This window comes from Leptonotus elevatus, chromosome 20 (genome assembly GCF_054856555.1).
Source record: "Leptonotus elevatus isolate MCC_2025b chromosome 20, RoL_Lele_1.0, whole genome shotgun sequence".
NCBI lineage: Eukaryota > Metazoa > Chordata > Actinopteri > Syngnathiformes > Syngnathidae > Leptonotus > Leptonotus elevatus.
In genome coordinates, this window is record NC_141258.1 from 12296547 (window position 1) to 12317586 (window position 21040).

The 21040-nt window shown below is 38.2% G+C and overlaps 1 protein-coding gene across 2 annotated transcripts; it reads right to left on the minus strand.

The window, feature by feature from the left end:
• Positions 1 to 80: 80 nt before the first annotated feature.
• Positions 81 to 20870, minus strand: sap30bp (SAP30 binding protein). Of its 2 annotated transcripts, none has more exons than XM_086065246.1 (10): positions 20713 to 20870; positions 18664 to 18779; positions 16440 to 16490; positions 10534 to 10573; positions 6019 to 6107; positions 2194 to 2285; positions 1982 to 2094; positions 1856 to 1914; positions 1323 to 1416; positions 81 to 617 (listed from the first exon to the last, which is right to left on the minus strand). In XM_086065246.1, exons 1-10 carry the CDS (start codon positions 20807 to 20809, stop codon positions 439 to 441), a joined length of 930 nt encoding a protein of 309 aa, XP_085921372.1. In that variant the 5' UTR covers positions 20810 to 20870; the 3' UTR covers positions 81 to 438. The 2 variants fall into 2 exon arrangements, with proteins under 2 accessions (XP_085921372.1, XP_085921371.1); XM_086065245.1 differs by having other exon boundaries at positions 81 to 620.
• Between the last annotated feature and the right edge of the window lie 170 nt (positions 20871 to 21040).

The window sequence follows — 21040 nt, forward strand, 5'->3', positions numbered from 1 at the left end:
CTACTCTTTAAAAACGTACAGTTTCTGATTGTGCAAAGCAAGAGAGAGGATATCATGTTTGTTAGAATTAAATATCACAATAGGAATTGCGCTGTTTATTCACCATATCAGAAACAGTATTTACAATTGTTAAAATAAGAAAAATCCATCCATTCATCCATCTTGTTCTCCAAATGCCTTTTGCTACAAGAGGCATGATGCTGCACCAGAACACGATGCCTAAATTCTCATTTACAGTTAAGCTTCTTATTCCACATTTTTTCCTCTCACCGCTGCCAACATGCTAAAAGCAAAATGAGGTGCAGCAGAAGAATGAGGAGTTGCGCTGAGTTCTTTAGTTCATCCTTACGATAAATCGCAGTTTAGAATCCCAGAGAAAGAAGGAAGTTCAGTCGAGCACCAACGAGCACTCGGACGTGCCAGCTTTCCATCACCTGTTCACTGTTTGGCTTTCTTTACGATGGTGCCCACCGCAGATATAACGGTGGTCTTGGTGCCGCTGGCTGTGGTCGTCACGGACACGACGGCCGGCAAGGTGGCCGAGGTGGTGATGACCGTTGGCTGGGCCAGGGTCACTGGGATGGCAGAGTCCCACTTGCTCTTTCTCTTCTGAGCATCTGCTGAGACAAGTCACAGTTGGAGTGTTTCTTTCTTTCTTTCAAAAAGCAATCTATTACTAGAGGTGTCAAATGAGTGTGTTAATTTAAAGTTCCTTTAACACCACTCATTTTTTTAAATGCGCGATTAATGACCTTGGGAAACTTTGAAAGTCTCTATTGGGGGAAATTCCAGTCACAATGCAGCAGACACGTCCACATACAAATTTAGCAGTAATAAATGTAATAATAATGCATATATTTGTGGAGACTGGGATCAAGTTGTATTGTACAATTTGAAAAATGTGCAGAATTTCACAAGTTACTTCATGTTCAAGATGAGATAGTGCTTAATATGAGAAGAAAAATGCATTGAGCTGTCATCAATGTCTATATAAGTAAATTAATGTAATTATGCCATCTAGTGTCAGAAAAATTACCTTTCACAATTGTTGTTGTTTTTTAGTTTTTTTTTTTTTTTTTACAGTAAGAGTACAAGATGTAGCCAAATGTCTATTTTTTTAATTAATTTCCCCCCCACTTTTGTTAGCAAGAATAGGAAAGCTTAGGAAAAAATATTTTATAGTACATTTTATTGTACATTTAGAACAAATATAAAATTTGCGTTTAATTTTGAGTTAACTATTAAAGTCATGTGATTAATAACGATTAAAAAAATATTGCCTGACACTATAACAATTGTTAATTTGACTAAAAGGTGTTTACCTGTGGATGTAGTGGTTGTGCTGCTGCTGTTTGTGGTTGAAGCTGATGTGCTGGATGGGATGGTGCCCTTCTTTGTACCCGTGACAAACTCGATCTGTACAAAAGCACATCCAGTTTTAATATATTTGAATTCTGTTGATGTTTGATTGGAACCATTACAATGTGGAGCCACTGACATGCAACTTAAAGGGATTTTGCTTAAGGGTACAAGCAGTATTGAAAGCTTCACATTCCAACTTTATTCTTCACACTCTTATTTTAACTTGCATACTTTTGAGTACATTACAAAGCAAAGAACAGAGCAGGGTACATGTTCTTTCTAGTTCCCTTTCTGACTAATATGCAGCTGCTGGAATGATGTTGCTGTGACTGATGACAGCTGTGTGCCAATGATGGCTCTGCCTTTCCATACATTATGAAATGCAATAATTAATTACATAGGTAAAGGGGGGCGGGGGGTCGTGGGGGGGAATACTTGAGACACTAATAAGAGCATAGCTTGGCGCACCATGATGGTTTCTAATAAGCCTCACCTTGGTCCGCTCCTTTTTGGCTTTTTCCAGCTTGTCCATCTCCACTTTCTGTGCTTTCGCTATAGAGGAGTTGAACGCATTAGTGAGTGGTGGTCACAACCAGATGCTGAGTGACAACAAACATACCGAGAGCTTCATAGTAGGACTCTTCTGACCAGACGTGAGGATCAAACATATCTTTTGGGTAGTTAGTACCCAGTTCGTCTATACTGCAGAACTGAATGAGCTTCTCGTAAATACTAGAAGGAAAAAAGAAAAAAATAGACCGTATCATTTATTGCGGAAGAGATTTTTCTATATCCCAAACCAGAACACCCAGTGGTAGCCATGGTGCATACCTTGGATTTCGGAATTCTTTTTTCTTCTGAATAAGGATGTTTGTGTCAAAATCTCCATGGAGCTTCCTTTCGTACAGCTTGTGGATCTTCTCCTGTTGTGACAAGAACATCCAGATGATGTGAATTAACCATCAAAACAAAAACACCCACTAGACATATGGCCAGTGCTATAAAAAGCAAAAGGTCATTGTAAATTGTTTTTTGACAAGCCCCTGTGAACTGACCAATGTGCTGAGAGCTTCACGAGTGATAAATCAGGTCGTCTGTAAAACATGAAACCATTCAATAACAGAAGAGCAACAATTCCCTCCAGATTCTCCTTTTAAAGACCAAATTCTCTGACTGTTCAACATGGATTGACATTAATTAAAGACTAAATTAGAGATAGACCAACATGTTTTTGTTTAAGTTTAACCCTAACCCAAAAAGGGAAAATAATTAAAAAAATAAATAAAATAAAATCGAAAAATACAAATAATTATTATTGTCGATATGCCTTTAAACAAATGTTTATTGAACAACTTTTTAATTTTGCAAAACGTTTTTTTGGTGTGTTAATCTTAGACAACAGATATCTGTTTTAAAACTGTAACAACAAGTTCAGGGATAGAGTGATTATCCGCTGGGCCGATTATCGGCGCCCATGTTCAGCATTTTGAAGAATCATACGGCCGATAATAGAGCCATATAAAAAAGTGTTAACTTCAGGGAACTAATTATTAAACATTTTCCGAGATGCTGCTGACCGTGGGAACTCCCTGCACCTTCTGTTTTTGTTTGAAATTAAAACTACAATAAGTAAAATTTTAATACTTCAGATATTTCGAAATTTTGGAAAACTTTATTTACTGTAGAAAGTAGGGAGCAACGTACCTATGTTTTTTATTTAACTTTTGAAGACATGCCCCTGGGAGATCCCTGAAAATTTTGTTAGATTTTTAAAACAAAGATGTCTATTGACCAAGATTTATTTATTTTTTTTAACTTATTTTACAAACCCTAGAAGTGCTAATGCTTAAAAATTCCCATAAAATAAGGGCTGGAGTTTGCATTTGTTTAAATTTTGATGCTAATATTTCCCTTTTAGTGGAAATGACTATTGGCTCCAAATATCGGTTATCAGTGTCCTTGACAACTAATAATCGGTATCAGCATTGGCCCTGAAAAAAACTTATCGTCTATCTCTATTAAAAACCTTAACGAAAACCCCCAAAAGGTAAATAGCTCCCTCTCATTGTTTCTACAGTCAATAAAATTTTCCAAAATTTCAAAATATCTGAAATGTTAAATTTTCACTTATCATGGTTTTAATTTCAAACTAAAATAGAAGTTGCACACTGCACAGAGTTCCCAAGGTCAGCTCAGCAGCATCTCTTATAAATAACAAAACATTTAATGAAGTAGTTCACTGAAGTCTTTGAGGAACATATTCCACACACACACACGCAATATTAATCAGAATAACGTGTTTAAACTGGCGGAGCTGCATGAACATATTATTGTAAAGAAAATTTTCCCTTTAAACAGGTAAGTATTAGAAAATGGAAGACTCCTCGCGAGTCTGGACCCAACCTCTACTTCCTCTAACTCGACCTCTATCCTGTGAGCTCTTAATTGCTTTTACTTTCTTGATGACGTCTTCATATCACAATTGTCTCTTTTCCAATGCACAGTACATTCTTGGTTCACCTCATCACCAGTAGTATTGAGTGATCGCTTTTCCACTTCAAAACAAGAACATGAAACAGCGAAACGTGACAAAAATGGTGGAGAATTCAATGTTTCCCACAAATTTTAAAACTACTTGGGTGGGTGGACTCCGGCGGGGGGCGTGTGTCACAGTCCTGTTACTATGTCTCACGATCCACAAAGTGAGGGCAAACTAATAATACATGCGGTATATCCGGTCACAACACTTTTTAAAAATAAATAAATATATTTTTAATATTAACACAAATTTAATTCAATTTTCTTGAAAACTTCTTGGGTGGTGGCCAGTTTACTTGGGTGGCCCGCCCAAGTATTAACATGGTGTGGGAAACACTGAGAATTATAATTGGCTGGCTACCCGCAGAGCAATGTGGAAGTGGAGATGTCCAATAGCAGGCAGGAACACGACGAGTTCCTGCCCACTGGTCATCATTCTAAGGAAAGCAAGGCTTGCCATTGGCCCAGCAGTTTATAGGGCGGGATGAGGGCTGGCTCACTGGATGCAGCAGACAGATCCGCCCTTACACGAAACTGATTTCACAATAATTCTTTAACCTTAGGGAATTTTGACGAAAACATGCCAATAACACGAACAAAGACAGCTACAAACTGTTTAAAATTATGTTTAAATAAGAAAAGTATCTCTCATTTTAGCACTTTGGGAATTCTCCATTGAGGGGAAAAGAGCATGGCAAGTGAAAACAAGTCGAAAGCGTCTCCAATCATCTTCACTGCGAAAAAGCAATGTTGACAGAATTATCTGTCAAGCAGCCAGGAAATAATGTGCTCGCAGATAAGAACCTAGGCACAACATTTGAGAACTGTCAAGACAATTTGGAACTATAATTGTTGCACATTTGTCAGATAATAAGGCTTTTCTTAGGTTAATGTTCGAACTCTGTCGGCTTTCTTATCTCATACTGTGCACATCTGAGAGCCAGCTAAACTCACGATAGCAACCAGGAATTGTTTTTCTTGACAGTTCAGGGACCAAACGGAAAAGGTACATTCTTGCAATTGCGAAATGGCAAAAGAATAAAATCATCCACATAGAGAACATGTTAGTAACACTGAAGCATTTTTGCGTATGCGTGTCCCGAGGCCACGGATAACCGGGCAATACTGGTGAAAGTGAATCATTAATTTACCGGTTAGGTGTGGGAGTGGAAGCCTTGCGGGCATCAAGTTGAGCTGTTCACTTACTAAATCCTCCTTGTGTCCCGACCTGCCTCTGCGCCTTACAGAACAAATCTTATCGCACTCTGAATTTATGTAGAAATTCACAAAATGTAGAATTTCACCCTGGGGGCAAACGCTAAGTTATTTACCTGACTTGGAAGCCGACAGTGCTAACACACTGATGACTGGTTGAATATCAAGCCCGACTAATACGGCATTACTGGCATGTATTGCAATTTGAAAGGGACAAATGATGCTGTGATAAAGATTCCTGGAGGAGCGGGTGAGGTGCTCACTCGAACATTTCAGTGGAAGTGATACAGCACTATAAGTCAAGACGATAGAATGCAGAACACTTTTTGAGGTTAAATTTTCTCTAATGACTGTCTTTTGCTAGCCTTTCATGGCGCACACCGACTTGGAATTCTTTACATTTTCATTGTTGCAGCTGCTCAAATTAGCATTCTTGACCTGTCACCTTCAGGGATATAAACACTGATGGCAGGCTAGATGTCATCAGGTCAAGCCAATGTAGACTTTTATTCAATGAATTATGTCAATTCTTACGACCTTGTTTTTTGTTTTATTTTGAACTCCACAATGTAACTTGCATAAGAGGCATGTATTGACTGCTGCCGAAGCAGCCAGAGTCAAGTATTTAGCTTTGCACAGGACAGTTTTATTGCTTGCAACCTGTGAGGTGTGCACATAAAACACAAGATTCTATTCCAGCAGGATGATGATCTCAGAATTACACAAGCCTGGTACATCAACAACAGTCTCCCCCTCTGGTCTGACCGACAACAATATCCTGTCCTTGATAGCAATATATCATATAAGGAGCTACAAAAATAACCTGGTTCATGTTTGAATAAATAGAGCTGCGAAGCAATGAAAGTTGATTAATTCTGGGATTAACTTCGGAGGAATGGCTACCTGTAGGTGGCTGGAGCAGCGTCCCGGAGGCTCGGGTGGAATCCTGATCTCATCAGGTGACATGTTTCTCACCTTCTCTGAGAAGAGAGCTGTGGAAAAGGAAGAACAAATAATATGAGTCAAATTCTCCCCTTCAACAGTAAGCAATATATTTGGCAGTGCTAATTCAACACTTAAGAGTTAAATTTAACACTGTGTCTAAGTGCATTTGGCCCTTATCAGAATTGGTGTCTAACTCTTTCTACAGTGTTACAATTTCAGTCTTAAATCTTGAGAGAGAAACATGACTCGCAGCAGTGTTGACTCTTTACTCTACTGTGTATGTAAATGCTGGTACCTCTGTTGCAAAGTTTTAAAAATGAAGGGTCAGAATGTTTGTGACTTTGAATGTGAGACATTCATTCACTTTAGCCGTGTAGATAAAATGAGCCTAATTGGACACGATGGAGTTAAAAATCGCACATATCAGGGAGTGGCCACTGTTGGAGCTGAAAGACAACAGGGACTCCTTTTCTACCTCCATCATTCCCTTTGGAACCATCATCTGTTTTGCTTTTGCTGGGTCTTCTCTGACTTTGCGCCAGACATTCCACCGTCACACCACCAACCAGACACATGGCTTTCACTTTGACGCTTATTCAGGTGTCTGTCATACCCTGAATGAGTGTTGCAAGCTGTGTGTTGTGTGTGAGTGCAAAAGCAGGAACTTTTCCCTACAAGCAAGACAAGTTCAAACTTGACTGGACATATGAGGATCATTTACAGAAGTAGCTGACTTTTAGCTCAGCAAGATGAATACGTTTGCTTTTTAAAGCATACTGGGAAATGTCCACCATCAATCAAGCACAATGACTACTGTGATGCAAATTATTTTCTAAGCTTTTGCTGGATCTTTGTCATGTACTGTATACATGAGGGGGCGCCGTGGATCAGTGGTAGAGTGGTCGTCTCCCAACCCAGAGGTTGTGAGTTTGGTCCCATGCCATTGTGACCACGTCCAAGTATCCTTGAGCAAGATACTGAACCCCCAGTTACTCCTGATGCTGCACCATCAGTAGGTGAATGAGTAGTTGAATGTAAAGCGCTTTGAGGGCCTTGCAAGGTGGAAAAACACTATTTAAAAAAGTACCATTTACACTTATATTAGGTGTATTAAAAAAAAAGCTCTCCCAGTTTGATCATATAAAACCTATTTGTAAAGATTCTCAGTTCAGTGAGTGATTTTGTGTTTAAAAAGGTCATTAAAGAAGAAAGCGGAAGCACCTTCACTCAAATAGGACATTCTGTGAGTAATACAAAACCGGCCCGTCAAAGAGTCCAATCTAGCCCCGTAAAGACACATCACAAACAGCAGTTTGTCACTAAAATGAATTGTTGTTGCTATTTTTGTCCACTGGACTGCACACTGACGACCGCTCAAAGTGGAAGACAACCTTAAACATTTCTTGACGATAATATGTTAGATGTGGCCTCACTAGTCTAAACATGGCATTCTGATTAATATTACATTTTGCAATAAGAGTTATGAAGCAAAATCCAGCCGATTTTATCCAGGGGTGCGACCATTTTTGCCACTTGCTGTTGACTGAAGATGACATCAATGGTGCTCAGGGCTCAGGAAACGACCAATGACAGCTCATCTGCTTTCTGAAGCTCAGCTGTGATTGGTTGTTACCTGAGACCTGAGCAACATTGATGTCATCTTCAGTCGACGACAAGTGGCAAAATGGCGGCTCTCTGAGATGGATTAAAAAAAACCGCGGGATTTAGCTGCTTAGCTCTTATTCCACTAACTTTTTATTTTGATAGAATACCATATTTAGACTAGTGGGGCTGCATGAAACATATTATAGTCCAAAAATATTTTTTGGGGGGGGTCGACATCCACTTTAAATGGCATTCCGAAATTTAGCCATTACTCGGGATTTGATGTAAAAAAAAAAATGCGCTCATTTTTGTTAAGTAATTTCAGATTACTTGTAATTAATTGATTGTGATTGGAATTATTTTCACCCCAAAAAAACAAGATGTATTTTGACCTGTGGTTATTCATAGCTAATTAGGCCACGGACATATTGATCTGGCACACTTGAAATCAAATGTAGGTGAAAGTGGCCCCTGAATTAAAATGGGTTTGACACCCCTAAACTACATTGTTTTTAGTATCCGACAGTCAATGTCAGATACATTGCGGTAGCAAGGTACTGCATATACCACTGGTTCTCAACCCCGGTCCTCGAGTACCCCTATCCAGCCTGTTTTCCATGTCTCCCCAGCCAACACAGCTGAGGATTGTTATCAGGCTTCATGCAGAGCTCGCTGATTAGCTGATCATTTGAAATTGAAACACCTGTGTTGCTTGTGGGAGACATGGAAAACAGGCTGGATAGGGGTACTCGAGGACCGCGGTTGAGAACCACTGGCATACATTACTTTCACAGGTCGTCATTCACATCACATCAACTGTGAAAGTTGGAAAGTGATACTTTCTCTTCTTCCGTCTGTAAGGAGGCTTCCACAACAAACGAGTTCTCATAAAACTTGAATGTAAGTAGCGTAGGACAAGAAATGACCTTGAAAACATTGTGCCTGTTTTATTTATGTCTTATGTAAAAATCAATGTTCCAGAATTTATATACTATATTTTTTACACTGTGCCAAAGTTGAACTTTGCGCTTCTACAAACAGGAGGGATGCCATTGCATACTGCTGAATGTTTTCCAGCCCCTATGCCGTTTACTTCGGTCTACTGCTCAAGCGTGAATTCAGACTCCCACGTATCAGTACAGACTTGCCACCAAGGACTCGCCGCGTGTCAGGGGCGGCGCAACATCTCCCCTGGATAGTGATAGTAAAAGCTCGCCCACTTTTCCAAAGAGAGGCGAGGCAGCTGTCTGGATGCATAACTAATGCTATGCAAGCTTGCACACATTTCATGACAAGAAATATGCAAGCAGTTATTGAGCCTTGTACGCAGTCTTTTCAAGAACTAATTTGGCCAAGGGCAAGTCCAATGGGTGAAGATTAACAATCTTGCACACTGTCACCGACAATTTAACATTGTAGCTAGATCAAGGTTCGAGCCTTGTGGAAGTCATAAGATTAGTAGTGTTAATTAATTCATGAAGAATATGTCATTTTAAATCAAAGAAAACTGAAAAACTTTAGGAAGTGATAATCAACCACAATCAGGATGGCTATAAAATGGCATTAATCAGCATACAGCCAGTAAATAATAATCTGTTTCACAACTGCCATCTGTTCTGCTGGAAACAGCCAGAAAGTCACAATCTGTGCCCTGCGGGTCTCTTTGGACAGTGACACAATGCACGTCCCTTCAGCGAGTAGACAAAGAACTGTCTTCAGCATGCTGACAGGAGGCGCACTGTGACATTTACTGTCAGACAACACAACAGAGGAGCCGAGCGCTGCTGCTGGAATGCCAAGTGCCCAGTTATGAGTCACGCTCAGACACCCGCATAACACGGATGGCAATGGAGTCATCTTGAAAACAAAAACATGCTGCATTTCCTCTTGTTGATAAATCTAATGAGGCTTAGAAGTCAGCGAAGTGGATGAGCTTTTTGATTCATGACACAAGCGGAAACATTGAACTGCTTAGTCATTATTTTTTCTGATTAGATTAATCAGCTCTTGAGTTTTTTAGCCTACAGTTATAGGAAAGGTGCATTTAATGATGGCCTCAAGCTCGGGGCCAGATTCAACAAATAGCTGAGTGGGAACACTGTGTGCTCTATGCAGGGCGAATAAAACGCCACTCCTTGTATCACTCATTTCCTGTCTGATATCATACACACACACCTGCACGGGTCAGTGATTACTCACTAAGCGTTGCCAACTCCTGTGTTCGACCTTCATGAACCATCTTTCAAATGGTGGACAAAGAGCCTTTCAGAACTCAATGCAAGTCCAGTTAGTGTTTGACACATTGACTGCACCCAAATGTCACTGAAACGATTAAGGGGCTATTCTTTCTTTTTTCTGACGAATACAACTCATTGTATCAAAAACACTTACGGCCACTTTCCTCCCATTTTTTACTTTTCCATTTTACATCCCATGTGAAAAACACTTATGTCCTTTAAAAAAAAATTTGGGGGGATGAAACTGAATGAAGACATCCCCAAAAATTTACATACCAGTGTGTTTTTTTTAATCCCCAAAACATTCAAATCAATTTAAGGGGGGGGGGGGGGGGGTAATGTACATAAGTGTGTGTGTGTGTGTGTGGGGGGTTCATCCCAAAAACGTAAAAATAATAATAAAAAAAGGACATGTGTTTTTCACATAGCAGCAACATCATGCTGAATTTTGAAGGCGCGGTTAAGAATTACAAAAGGATTTTCAGCCCATGAAAGATGTCCGGTCATCCTTGCACGTCAGTTTCGAAAATTATTTCTACATTAATATATATATGCTTTTAGAATTTGTTCTAAACACAATTTCCACTTATGCAAGGTGCAAGATAAACATTTTGTGCACGTTTACACTTACCAACAAGCTCATTTGGATCCTTTGTTTCTACTTCTGATGCCTATGGAAAAAGCAAAGGAAGACAAACATTGCACTTTGTTAGCTATAATCTGCATTGGAGATTCTAAGATAGTAGATGGATGGAAGAACAGAACCTGTGAAGTCCATCAAGGCTATCTTGAGATTAGAGTTGTCAAAATTTACCAATTAATCAACACTAGGATTATTAAATTAATTGAAAACTCTTTTGACAATTAAGTAATCATTCAGAATCATTGTTTAAGGGTCGCTCCACACCAAATTACCCGGTGGATTTAACCAAGCAGCTTTTGACTTGAATAGAACTTGGTGTACTTGTTGATCGTGATGCCACAACACTAAAACTAAAATTTTAGGACAATCGGAGAAGGTGGTTGGGAGTTACGGTAAAAAAAAAAAAAGGGCATGACCCAATATTCAACTTTCAATGAATATCTGAGTGTACAGATACTGACTCCTTACTGCTGCGAAGCAAAAAAAATCATCAAGTTCAAATTTTAATCTCTGAAACTTTTGTATGTTTAAAGAATATCTGCCATTGTGAGATTGCATTTCATAAAACATTTTGTTATGGTCAAGTGATCCATGAGGTAAATTTCAAGGTCAAAAGGTTACTAAAACATACACAAATCTTCGCATATTTTGAATCCTTGTTGAATTCCCTTTCCAACAATACCCGGTTTGTGAAGATTGACCCAGCAGTTCCTGAGATATAAGGGTTCAAAGGACGGCCATGCCCCTTTTTGCCAAAAATGTCAATAGTTACAATTTGGCAGGCTGTAGATCCCAATTCGCAGCTCCAATTTACTTGAAAGGTTAGATTTAGTGTTGTGAGATCACTATCAACAACTATACTAAATTTCATTAAAATCACAATAGTTAAAATGTTCTTCTTTTTTTTGTATTTAAACTTGTTTTCAGATTTGGAAATTTAAATCCTCTGATTCTTATTTCAATTATTCATTGATTTCTGTAGTAAATAAAAGCTGACTGATTATCTTTTGTGTTTAATCAAAATAGGACATTTGAAAACATCTGCTGTTATTTTGCAACCAAACAGTATGTGGCAAAAAATGGTTTTGTATGCAAGATTAAATTTGATCCGACTATTCGATTGAATAAACCTACAAATATTTGACAATGACAGCTGTAAATATCAGATACAATAAGGTTGTGAAAACAACAGACGCATACAGTTTTTTCCCCAAATGAAATCCTTGGTTTGGCAAAAGGTGGAGTGAATTCTTTCCCAACCTCTAAAGTATGCTGCATGTTGTGCCAGCATTGACTGCATAACAGGTTCAGCACAAACAAACAACAGTGCTGTTATTCACCGGCATCACGTTGTTCACTTAGCAACTGCCCGGGCACATCAAAGCATTGTCCTGATTGTGGCAAACTCTCGCGTGGCCTGACAGGAGGGTGGCAAATAAAAAAACATGCAGGCACAGCAAACCTGTGGGGATAATAAACTATGTAGCACCTGAAGTTTGACACTGAAGAATCAGAGGATCTGAGATTTTTGCTCCTGTTTCGTTAGCCTTCACAGGTGGCAGCATGCAGCATGGCTGGTGTTCTTGTATACTGAACGGACATGTTTCAAATGTTTTTTTTAGAGCAAAATCTGAACTCTTTTAAGCTACCGAAATAACACTCAGAGCAAATACAGTAAAGTTTAAACATTAACTTTGCTTGAAAGTGTTGCTGACAACAAAACACCACTATAAAAGGTGGCAATATTTTCATCTCTATTACCATCAAAAGATGTTTGGTTCATATGACAGAAAGTGTGGGAAACAAAACACAATGCATACAATAAAACTGTTATTTATGCTCCAAAGTAATACAAGTATGACAATAGCTTCTGTGTGATTCACTTGTTGAAGACCTCAATGTATTCTACAGGGCATCCTCCATTCATTTAGATGCCATCTTTGAATGACATGATGATGTGAAGTCATGAATACATTAAGAATATTCAATAAATTAATATTTTTAGGGGTGTGAAATGCCTAGTTCCTGGTGATTCGATTCGTATCACGATTCATAGGTCACGATTCGATTCGATACAGATTAATCCCGATACAAATCTATAAATTGATTATTGCGATTTTTTTAAACTCAAATTTAGAAAATACTAATCAGCAAACTTGTACATGTACACTGTAAGATTTGTATGAAAATGTATTTATCTGAAAATTCAGGCTGCATTCAGTTTCATGTTTGAACAGCACTGAAATAAAATATTAAGGCTCAATGTTCCATTAATATAACATCCTTCCATGCTTAATGTGTAAATCTTAACTCTAAGTAAGACGTTTTGTTGAATATTCCCATAAAAAATTGATGTTTAAAAACCTATTCGGCCGCATATTGGATCGATTCGAGAATTGCGCGCTGTAATATCGCGATATATTGCCAAATAGATTTTTTCTAACAGCCCTAATTTTTTACCATATAGAGATTTCAAGTACTATTAAAATCACACAAATTTTGAATGTACAGTCGCAAATTCAAAGATAAGATAATTTAATTTGGCCCCTAATTTTTTATTTTGTTGTTGTGGAAAACACAAACACATATTGAGTGGTTTAAATCCTATTTGGCTGACAATAACTTTTTGTATTAGGCTTGTTTGCTTTGAGTCCGACTCTGCCTTTGTCATATGGTGTTCCACAGGTTTCTATTTTGAGGCCACCTGCTGTTTTCATTGTATTTGCTGCCCCTGGATTACACCTTAAGAAAACATGTTTTGTCCTTTCACTGCTATGTGGATGACGGTCAGATCTATGACCCACTGAGAAAAATCGACGCTTTCCCTTTAAGGCCACTTTTGTCCTGTCTGGAGGAAGTCAAGGCATGGATGCCACTTCATTTCTTGAATTTCAATAAAAAGAAAACTGAAGCTATGGTGTTTGGTTAATTATTAATTTTTGTGTTATTTTTCGTTTTACCCGTTTTTAGTGCATGGCAGATTTTTTTTTACTCCATGTACAGCACTTTATATGCAGGTTGTTTAAGTACTTTATAAATGAGTTCAATCTTTATAATTTTTTTGGAAGATTTTTTTAAATACTTTGAAATTCATTTTCAAAGGGCGTCAACGCAGATTTTCGCTATTTGCTAGCCATCTTTATCCTGCGAATAGCTGGGTTTTCTGCAACATTCACATCCGAAAGAAGGGCTGACGGGTAGAAGCCATGGGTTATTTGGTTTATCAGTGTGCGCAAACAAAAATTTAATAAAAAAATATATATACATTACAACATTAAGTAGTAAAGTAAAATGTTAGTTGACAATTTCAAACATTTGAATTAGAAGTATTCAGAATGTGTGGTGAGAAATTGATTTTTTTTTTTATAAAAATTTTTTTTTTCAATGGGGTGTACTTTGCTGTGTATTTGTTGAGCACTCCAAGAACATAAGTGTGCTACTCAACCGAATTAGGCTAAAATCTCACATCTGGTTGCAAGTTAGATTTAAAAAAAAATAATAAAATAAAGAGAACGTCTAGTCAAAATGCAGTCAAATGTAAAATAAATACTGTACATTTGACCAAATAACCTCAAAAGTACTTATGAGTACGATATTTTGGCAGTCACAGTATGGTCTGCAGGACTGCAAAGTCATGACAAGTGTTTGTGCTTCATTTCTGGTTTATGATAAATTGATTTATGGCTATCTAATAAAAATCCATTACTGCAATTGGCTGGCGACCATTCCAGAGTTTACGTGGCTTCTGGCCCAAAGTTAGCTGGGATAGGCTCCAGCTCACCTGTGACCATAATGATGACAAGTGCTGGCGAAATTGGATGGATGGATAGATGGAAGAATGGCTTGTGCAGTTAAAATGCACAGACGTTGAATCCATCATTTACATATGCAACAAACAGCTGGAACAATAGCATCGCCTGGGTGGCAACAATGGAGACATCACCTACGCTCTGAGTGCCACTTCTAAAGTGAAAGCACACCAGAAAGAGGCAAGTATATCGTAAATGCAACAAATCAAATACAGTTGTTTCCCCATTTCCCATAAAAAAAAAGTGATGGTATGTACTGCATGTTTGTTTTAGAGCAGGTACTTACACCACAACTGTATATCACTGGAGAGCAGCCTTTTGCGCTGCGTCAGGGAGAGGTAGGAGGAAAGGGATTGGGTAGAACACACCATTTTTTAGAGGCAAGGAGAGTGCTGTATTTTTGCTGTTAAAATATTTCTGCCAAGTACTGTGGGATTATACTGTACACTTTTTAGTATGCTTTAAAAAGAAATAGGGGCAGAAGGACTCAATTTAGGGGTACTTAAGCACTCTTAAAAATGGGCTAGAAACCCCTATGCGGAAGACCCATTTATTCTGCCTTTCACTATACATCACCACTGGCCTATAAAATAAATGTTAAATTTTGGCCAAATAATGTGAAATTGGATAATTTGCCATGGCACCTTGATGACATCTATCACTGAATATGTATTCAAGTTGTGCTTTTAAAATGCAATCGTCTATTTGCTGATGTGTCCTAGCCTGCTGTATTATCCAAATAATTAGCAACTATCAACAAAAGCTGTGTTCAATATGTTCTACTTTATTTGCGTATCCCTCACTGTATAGGAAAACCTCTGTGTAAGAGTCATTTGGAATATTTGTAATTTTTCCGTTAAAATTTTAGCAAAATCATGACAGTATTGATAACATAACCATTTTGGTCATAATTGTGGTGCGACATTTTCATACCATTTCATCTATGTTGAGTGTACTGTTGACCATTACTGACTGCAGAATTTAGTTGTGTGGAGCACCAAGAGTGTGACGGCATTAGCTGATTAAAGACTGCAGCACTTTACAATGGTCCACTTGTGATGAAATCAACATTGATTATTGTTCCTAACCTACCTACATATATTAAGCCGGAAGGGATCATACACGCACCATAGCTGAGAAAACAGGGCAACAAGGAATAATACAAGTTGCAAGTCTGCAGTTTTATTGGTTTAAATGTGTATGTATGTAAGGTTTGGATACTCATCTACAATTATTTGGTATATCCTTTGATTGATTGTTTGACTACCCTTCCAAGGGAATGCTGACATGTCGGTGCATGCAATAGAGAAATGTCATCATGACACACAGGATTTAGAGTAATGTAATAAAAACAAATGGTTGCAGACTTGCAGTCGTTCCTCATATTGAAGCAAAAATGATTTAATTTACTCATCGATTAAAAATAAGTTTATTAGTTGGAGCCCTGTATTTGTCTAAAGGCATTTTCATAACGCAAATCGGCAGCAATATGATCGAACAGCCGCGATGTAACCCTACTATGTAGATAAATGTTTGAATGAAAACACTTCTTGGCCATAAATCCATTGGAAAGCAACTGAAAAAATAGTATGGAATTGAACCCCCTCTTTTTTTTGGTGCAAATTGTAAGTGTTGTATGTGCAGATATCTATTAAGTGGGCGACACATCCCATGCAATTAGAGCGGAGACCTTTTCTGAAGATATGCATGCTACTAGCACTTACATTTCATTACAAATCGCTGAAAAATGAGCAGGCAAAAATCTACCAAATCGGTGATCTATATCAAACAAGGGCCGCAGTATAAACGCGCCCTCTGAAGAGCAACATCATCCACCCACCTTGTCACACATTTCAAGATACACAGAAGTACCTCAAAGAAGCGCCAGTTTTTATGCTTTTCTATCTTACTGAATAAACAGTCATCAAGAATGAGAAGCCCCACAGCACCATCTATTGTGCAAAAATATTTAACACGTGCGAGTGCCACCCTATCACTTTTGGGTTAGTCATCAATCATGATTGAATCAGGTGTGACCTTTTTGTTCAATTCAGTCGTGCCCACAGAGGGTGGATGCTCAAATACCTCAACTTCATCTGCGTCCCTTCCCTCGTCAGACTCGTCATTCGTCATTTCCTATGAAAACAAAAATGCAGGTGGTTAACACTTTAATGATCCAACGGTGAAAGAGAGTAGGAGGGTCACTGAGTAGCGGCACTGATCGGATGAGCTAATCACACCTGCAAGGTTCTACAACTTGTACCCACAAACCATGTACAATTAAAGTAAGACTTTGTTTGGAATATGAAACATGTTTATGATGTAATTTCAGGGTTTTAAACATTTGTTTTTTTCTGAGGATCTCTACCAATGTGAATGGGGAAATGCACAGTACTGCTACTATATGCAGTGTATGCACTTTCTAAACAAAACAAGTTTAACATAACCCATAAACTACCTCTTTATCTAGCAATTTGCAAAACATCCAGTAAGTAAACATAACTTTATTTAAACCAATCCCTTATAGTTTTACACCAATTTAGTAGTAGTATGACCAAAAAAAAAAACATTTAAGTAATGTATGTCTCCATTTGGTTCAACTACAACACAAATTAGGCACAAATCGTGGTCAGAGCGAATCAAGGAAAGTGAAGGGTGCGGCCACCCTTGAATTGTGTGTGTGTGTGTGTGTGTGTCTGTGTACCGTACATACATCTGGAAATGCATGTGCTGCAGTCAGATAGTGCTAAGATAAAAACTGAACTGATCTGAGAAAAATATTGGTACATGAGCTATGGAAGTTACATACTCCCAGTCTACTGTTGTAGGGGATCTCCATCGGACAGGCTAAGATAACGTGTCTCTATTCTCTATCATTTAAAACCAAAGCCACATCTATGAAATAGTGTTCCCCTGTCAGTACAGACGTCTTCATGACTAGAGGGTGGCAAGCAGCTACTCGTACAGACACCGAAAAATATGCTGCAGCTTGAACTCCTCTCTCTTTTTGACATTCTTGTAGTAGATTTAACGTGACAAAAACTTTCATTCAGTCAATCACAAGCTGCTTGTAACGGTCGAGTTTCCAAAGGTCCGCCAGGTTTATGAGCTTCAGCAATGATGTGAAAAATGCTGCTGGCCTTAGATTTTGTTTTTTTTAACTGGCCTACACTTTTCTCTGCCCATTCCTGTAAAAAAAAAAAAAAATGTAACTAACTTGACAATAATTTCCGTTGCTGGCACTCCTCGTTAGGGTTCCCGTTCATGACATTTCACGTTGATCAAGTTAACTAGTAAACACAATAAAAAGCAATTACTGCAAAAAAACAAAAAACAAAACTAGAATTCTGCAATAGTGACCAATGTTAACGATGAGCAAATTGAAAAACACAACAAGTCTGGACCAAGAGTCCCAGAATGCTTAATACTTAAATAGAAATATTGTATAACTTGTTCTTTATTCTCAAAAACTACAATAAGTTCCAGGAACTGCGGCTAAACTGTGTTCAGAGCAAAAGTCGACAAAACAATACAAACACTTGCAATACAAATTTCAAATGGATAAAGTTAAACAACCCGATACTTTCTGACATATGAGAGGTAGACGAGTTGGGGGAAATATCGCTGGTCACGGGGTGGACTCGGTGGAGTTATTTATTGTGCCTTCATTTATTATACCACTTTCCCTCATTAGGGTCTGGCCTGTGTGGGAGCTTATCACACCAACCTGATCTTGGGCAAGAAGTGGGATACACTCTGGAGTATAGACTGGTCGCCAGCCAATCACATCACGCATAAAAACAAACCAACACTCAAATTCACCCCTATAGAAAATTTGGAGTCTTCAATGAATGTATGCACGCATGATTTTGGAATGTGGGAGGAAGCCAGAGGAAACCTTCCAAACAACACACAGGAAGGCAGGAGCTGAGATTCAAACCCAGAACCTTCCTGTCTCATGAGGCAAGGGATGTTTCTGCATAAGGATGGCTGGTTAAATAAACATAAAATGAGTGAGGTACGACTCAGGGTCATGTTAAAAATTGTGAATAAATTCCTCTCTGGACTCTTCAGTGAAATCAGTTTGGTGCACATTTAATGACAGTGAAACTTTCTGGCCATTTCCAAAATGGCGCTTGGCCAAAATTTGCCAGGATTTTTTTTGAAATACTATTCAAACCAATAAGGCCCCACTTTAGTGCCATTAGCACACAGACTTGTTCATTGGGTTGCATCACTTCTGCCGACAAAATCCTCAGTTGCATGTACTTGACAAGCCACACAGTGAATTCAGAATTCAAATATTTACCGAGTTACTTTCTCTGCTGTCTTCATTTTCAGACTCCTTTTCAACAGCATCAGTTCGATTGAGTTCATCCTCGCCATAGCCAAACACAAGCCCTCCTGTCCCAGCATGCTCCTCTTCTGATGGACAAGAAGAGACACCAGAAGGAAAACAACAACCGGTCAGCGGAGGGAAGCTCTTGGCTTAGACACAACGCTGACATGTTCAATTGGATGCACGGCACCACACTGCCCCTAAGAGGCCAAAACATTCAGGAACACTCAGTATTTGTTTTGAATTGTTATTTTTGTATATGTACAGTATTCTTATTTAATTTCTCTCGCTCTCCTTTTAGAGTAATATTTAAAGCTATGTTTTCAAGGATTCAAAGAATTTTCCCATACTTAAAATTCAAGGATACAAAAAATCCAATGACTTTTTTTTTTATCCTACCAACACACATTTCCACATGACATAGCACAAAATACAATCCCTGAGGTCACAGGTTAGCCGATTAAGTCTCCAGACTTGTGAAAATAACATAAATTAAAATAAGTATGATAAAGAGGGCATTGTAATGCTTAAGTTTGAAAATGAAGAGTTAAAATGCAAGAGGCTTGAATTTCACATGATATTTACAAGGTTATTTTATACTTAACAAAAAGAATACTGTTTAACAATATAGTGTTCAATGTGAAAGGATTAATGGTATAGTAGCTGAGTTTTAGAAGTTGAAAAATCATAATCGTTTAATTAATTGTGATTTTAATCTCAATCAAAACAAATAATTGTGATTATTATTTTATTCCATAATTGTCCAGTCCTACTAAATGGCACACACATTCCAACTGGTGTATACAATGCAATGCATGGTGGTTTTGAGGACAGTTTTGAAACGTAAGTGAAAGAAATAACTTGCTCACATCTCAACTATTAACCAATTAATTGCAGACTGCAGCTGCTGTAAATAGAAAGCGTCAGGGTAAGTAAAATTAACAATGGCTAGTTAATAAGTCGGCTCTAGAAGTTTAGAGTGGTGGTCCGTTCGGGCCATCATTAATGTCAACCCCTGATTTTACTGCAATGCGATGTCAGTTTGAATTTGATTAATTGCTCAACCCTAATATTTGTCAGTCAAATATAACTTTCAAACTATGCTCCGATTCACCGTTAATTACATCATTGATGTCACAAAATTATAACGTACCAGATCAAGGGGTTTACTTTAAATGTGAAAAAAAAATATGCATGGTTGTGACAGAAAAAGTAAAAATAAGTGGCTATGATTCTGTAATATGGAGAGTATTGACAATTCCGAGCTTTCACAAGTCAAAATGGTGGTCTAGTGAAATGTCACTCTCCGTTCAATGAAAAGCATTGGACTTTGGATCTTTGAACTGTAATTTGATTTGTGGGGATTATTTTGATTTCAAAATTTGATTAAATCAAATTTGGCAATCTGCCTAATTTTAATTTGTATGGTCGTCAACGGCAAAAGCAATACGATATGCCTTTTATTTTCACCGTATGAAGGAAGCATTTGCATTGCGTTGCATTGGGGAAATATCAGAAATGCCCGGATTTTTGGGGTTATCTACACAATGTAGTGAGTGCCCTGGTGCATCCATACATCTTTATGGTACAGTATTGAACAATCATTGGCAAATTGAAAATCAATATATCTGTATATGATACATTGCACGAACACATAAAATACAAATTAAAACAATATTATTATAATTAAATTGAAATTGAATGAATTTATGTAATACATATGACAGAAAGTCCTCAGCTGACATCAATTTGGTACGTTGTATTTACGCAACGTGAATGACTTATTCAACGGCGCACCAGAGTGGGGTTCATTTTTATTTGATTAATGGGCGAAGAAATTATACATTCCACATTGAAAAAATGCCCTAATTGTATTAATGTAACAGGGACCGCCACGTCTTTTTGAACTGCACTGTAGACTAGCAAAATGCTAATTTAGCCTCCACATTAAGCGCGAGCGTGTAACAACAGTATACAATGTCGTTTCCCTTAATCTTAAACAAACACATTTGTCTCTACCTATCTCTCCTGGTTCGGGGTCAGAGTCGTCGGGCTCCGAATCGTCCCCATAGGCCGCCAAAGAGGAAAGAAGTACACTCTTTTTACCACTCGCCATTTTTTCGTGAATGGCGCTTTACCTCCCGGCGCAGACAAATAACGTCATTAAGATCATATGACGTCAGTTCCAGTGAGCTCTGGGAAATGTAGTTATAGGGCGACTAAACGCAAATTCGACGCCAAGTTTATCCATCCATCCGTCCATCCATCCATGTATAGGTTTATTCTGTAGCCTACTGATTACTCTTGTGCAATAGTACTTTTTCAAGCAATAACCAGAACAAACAAG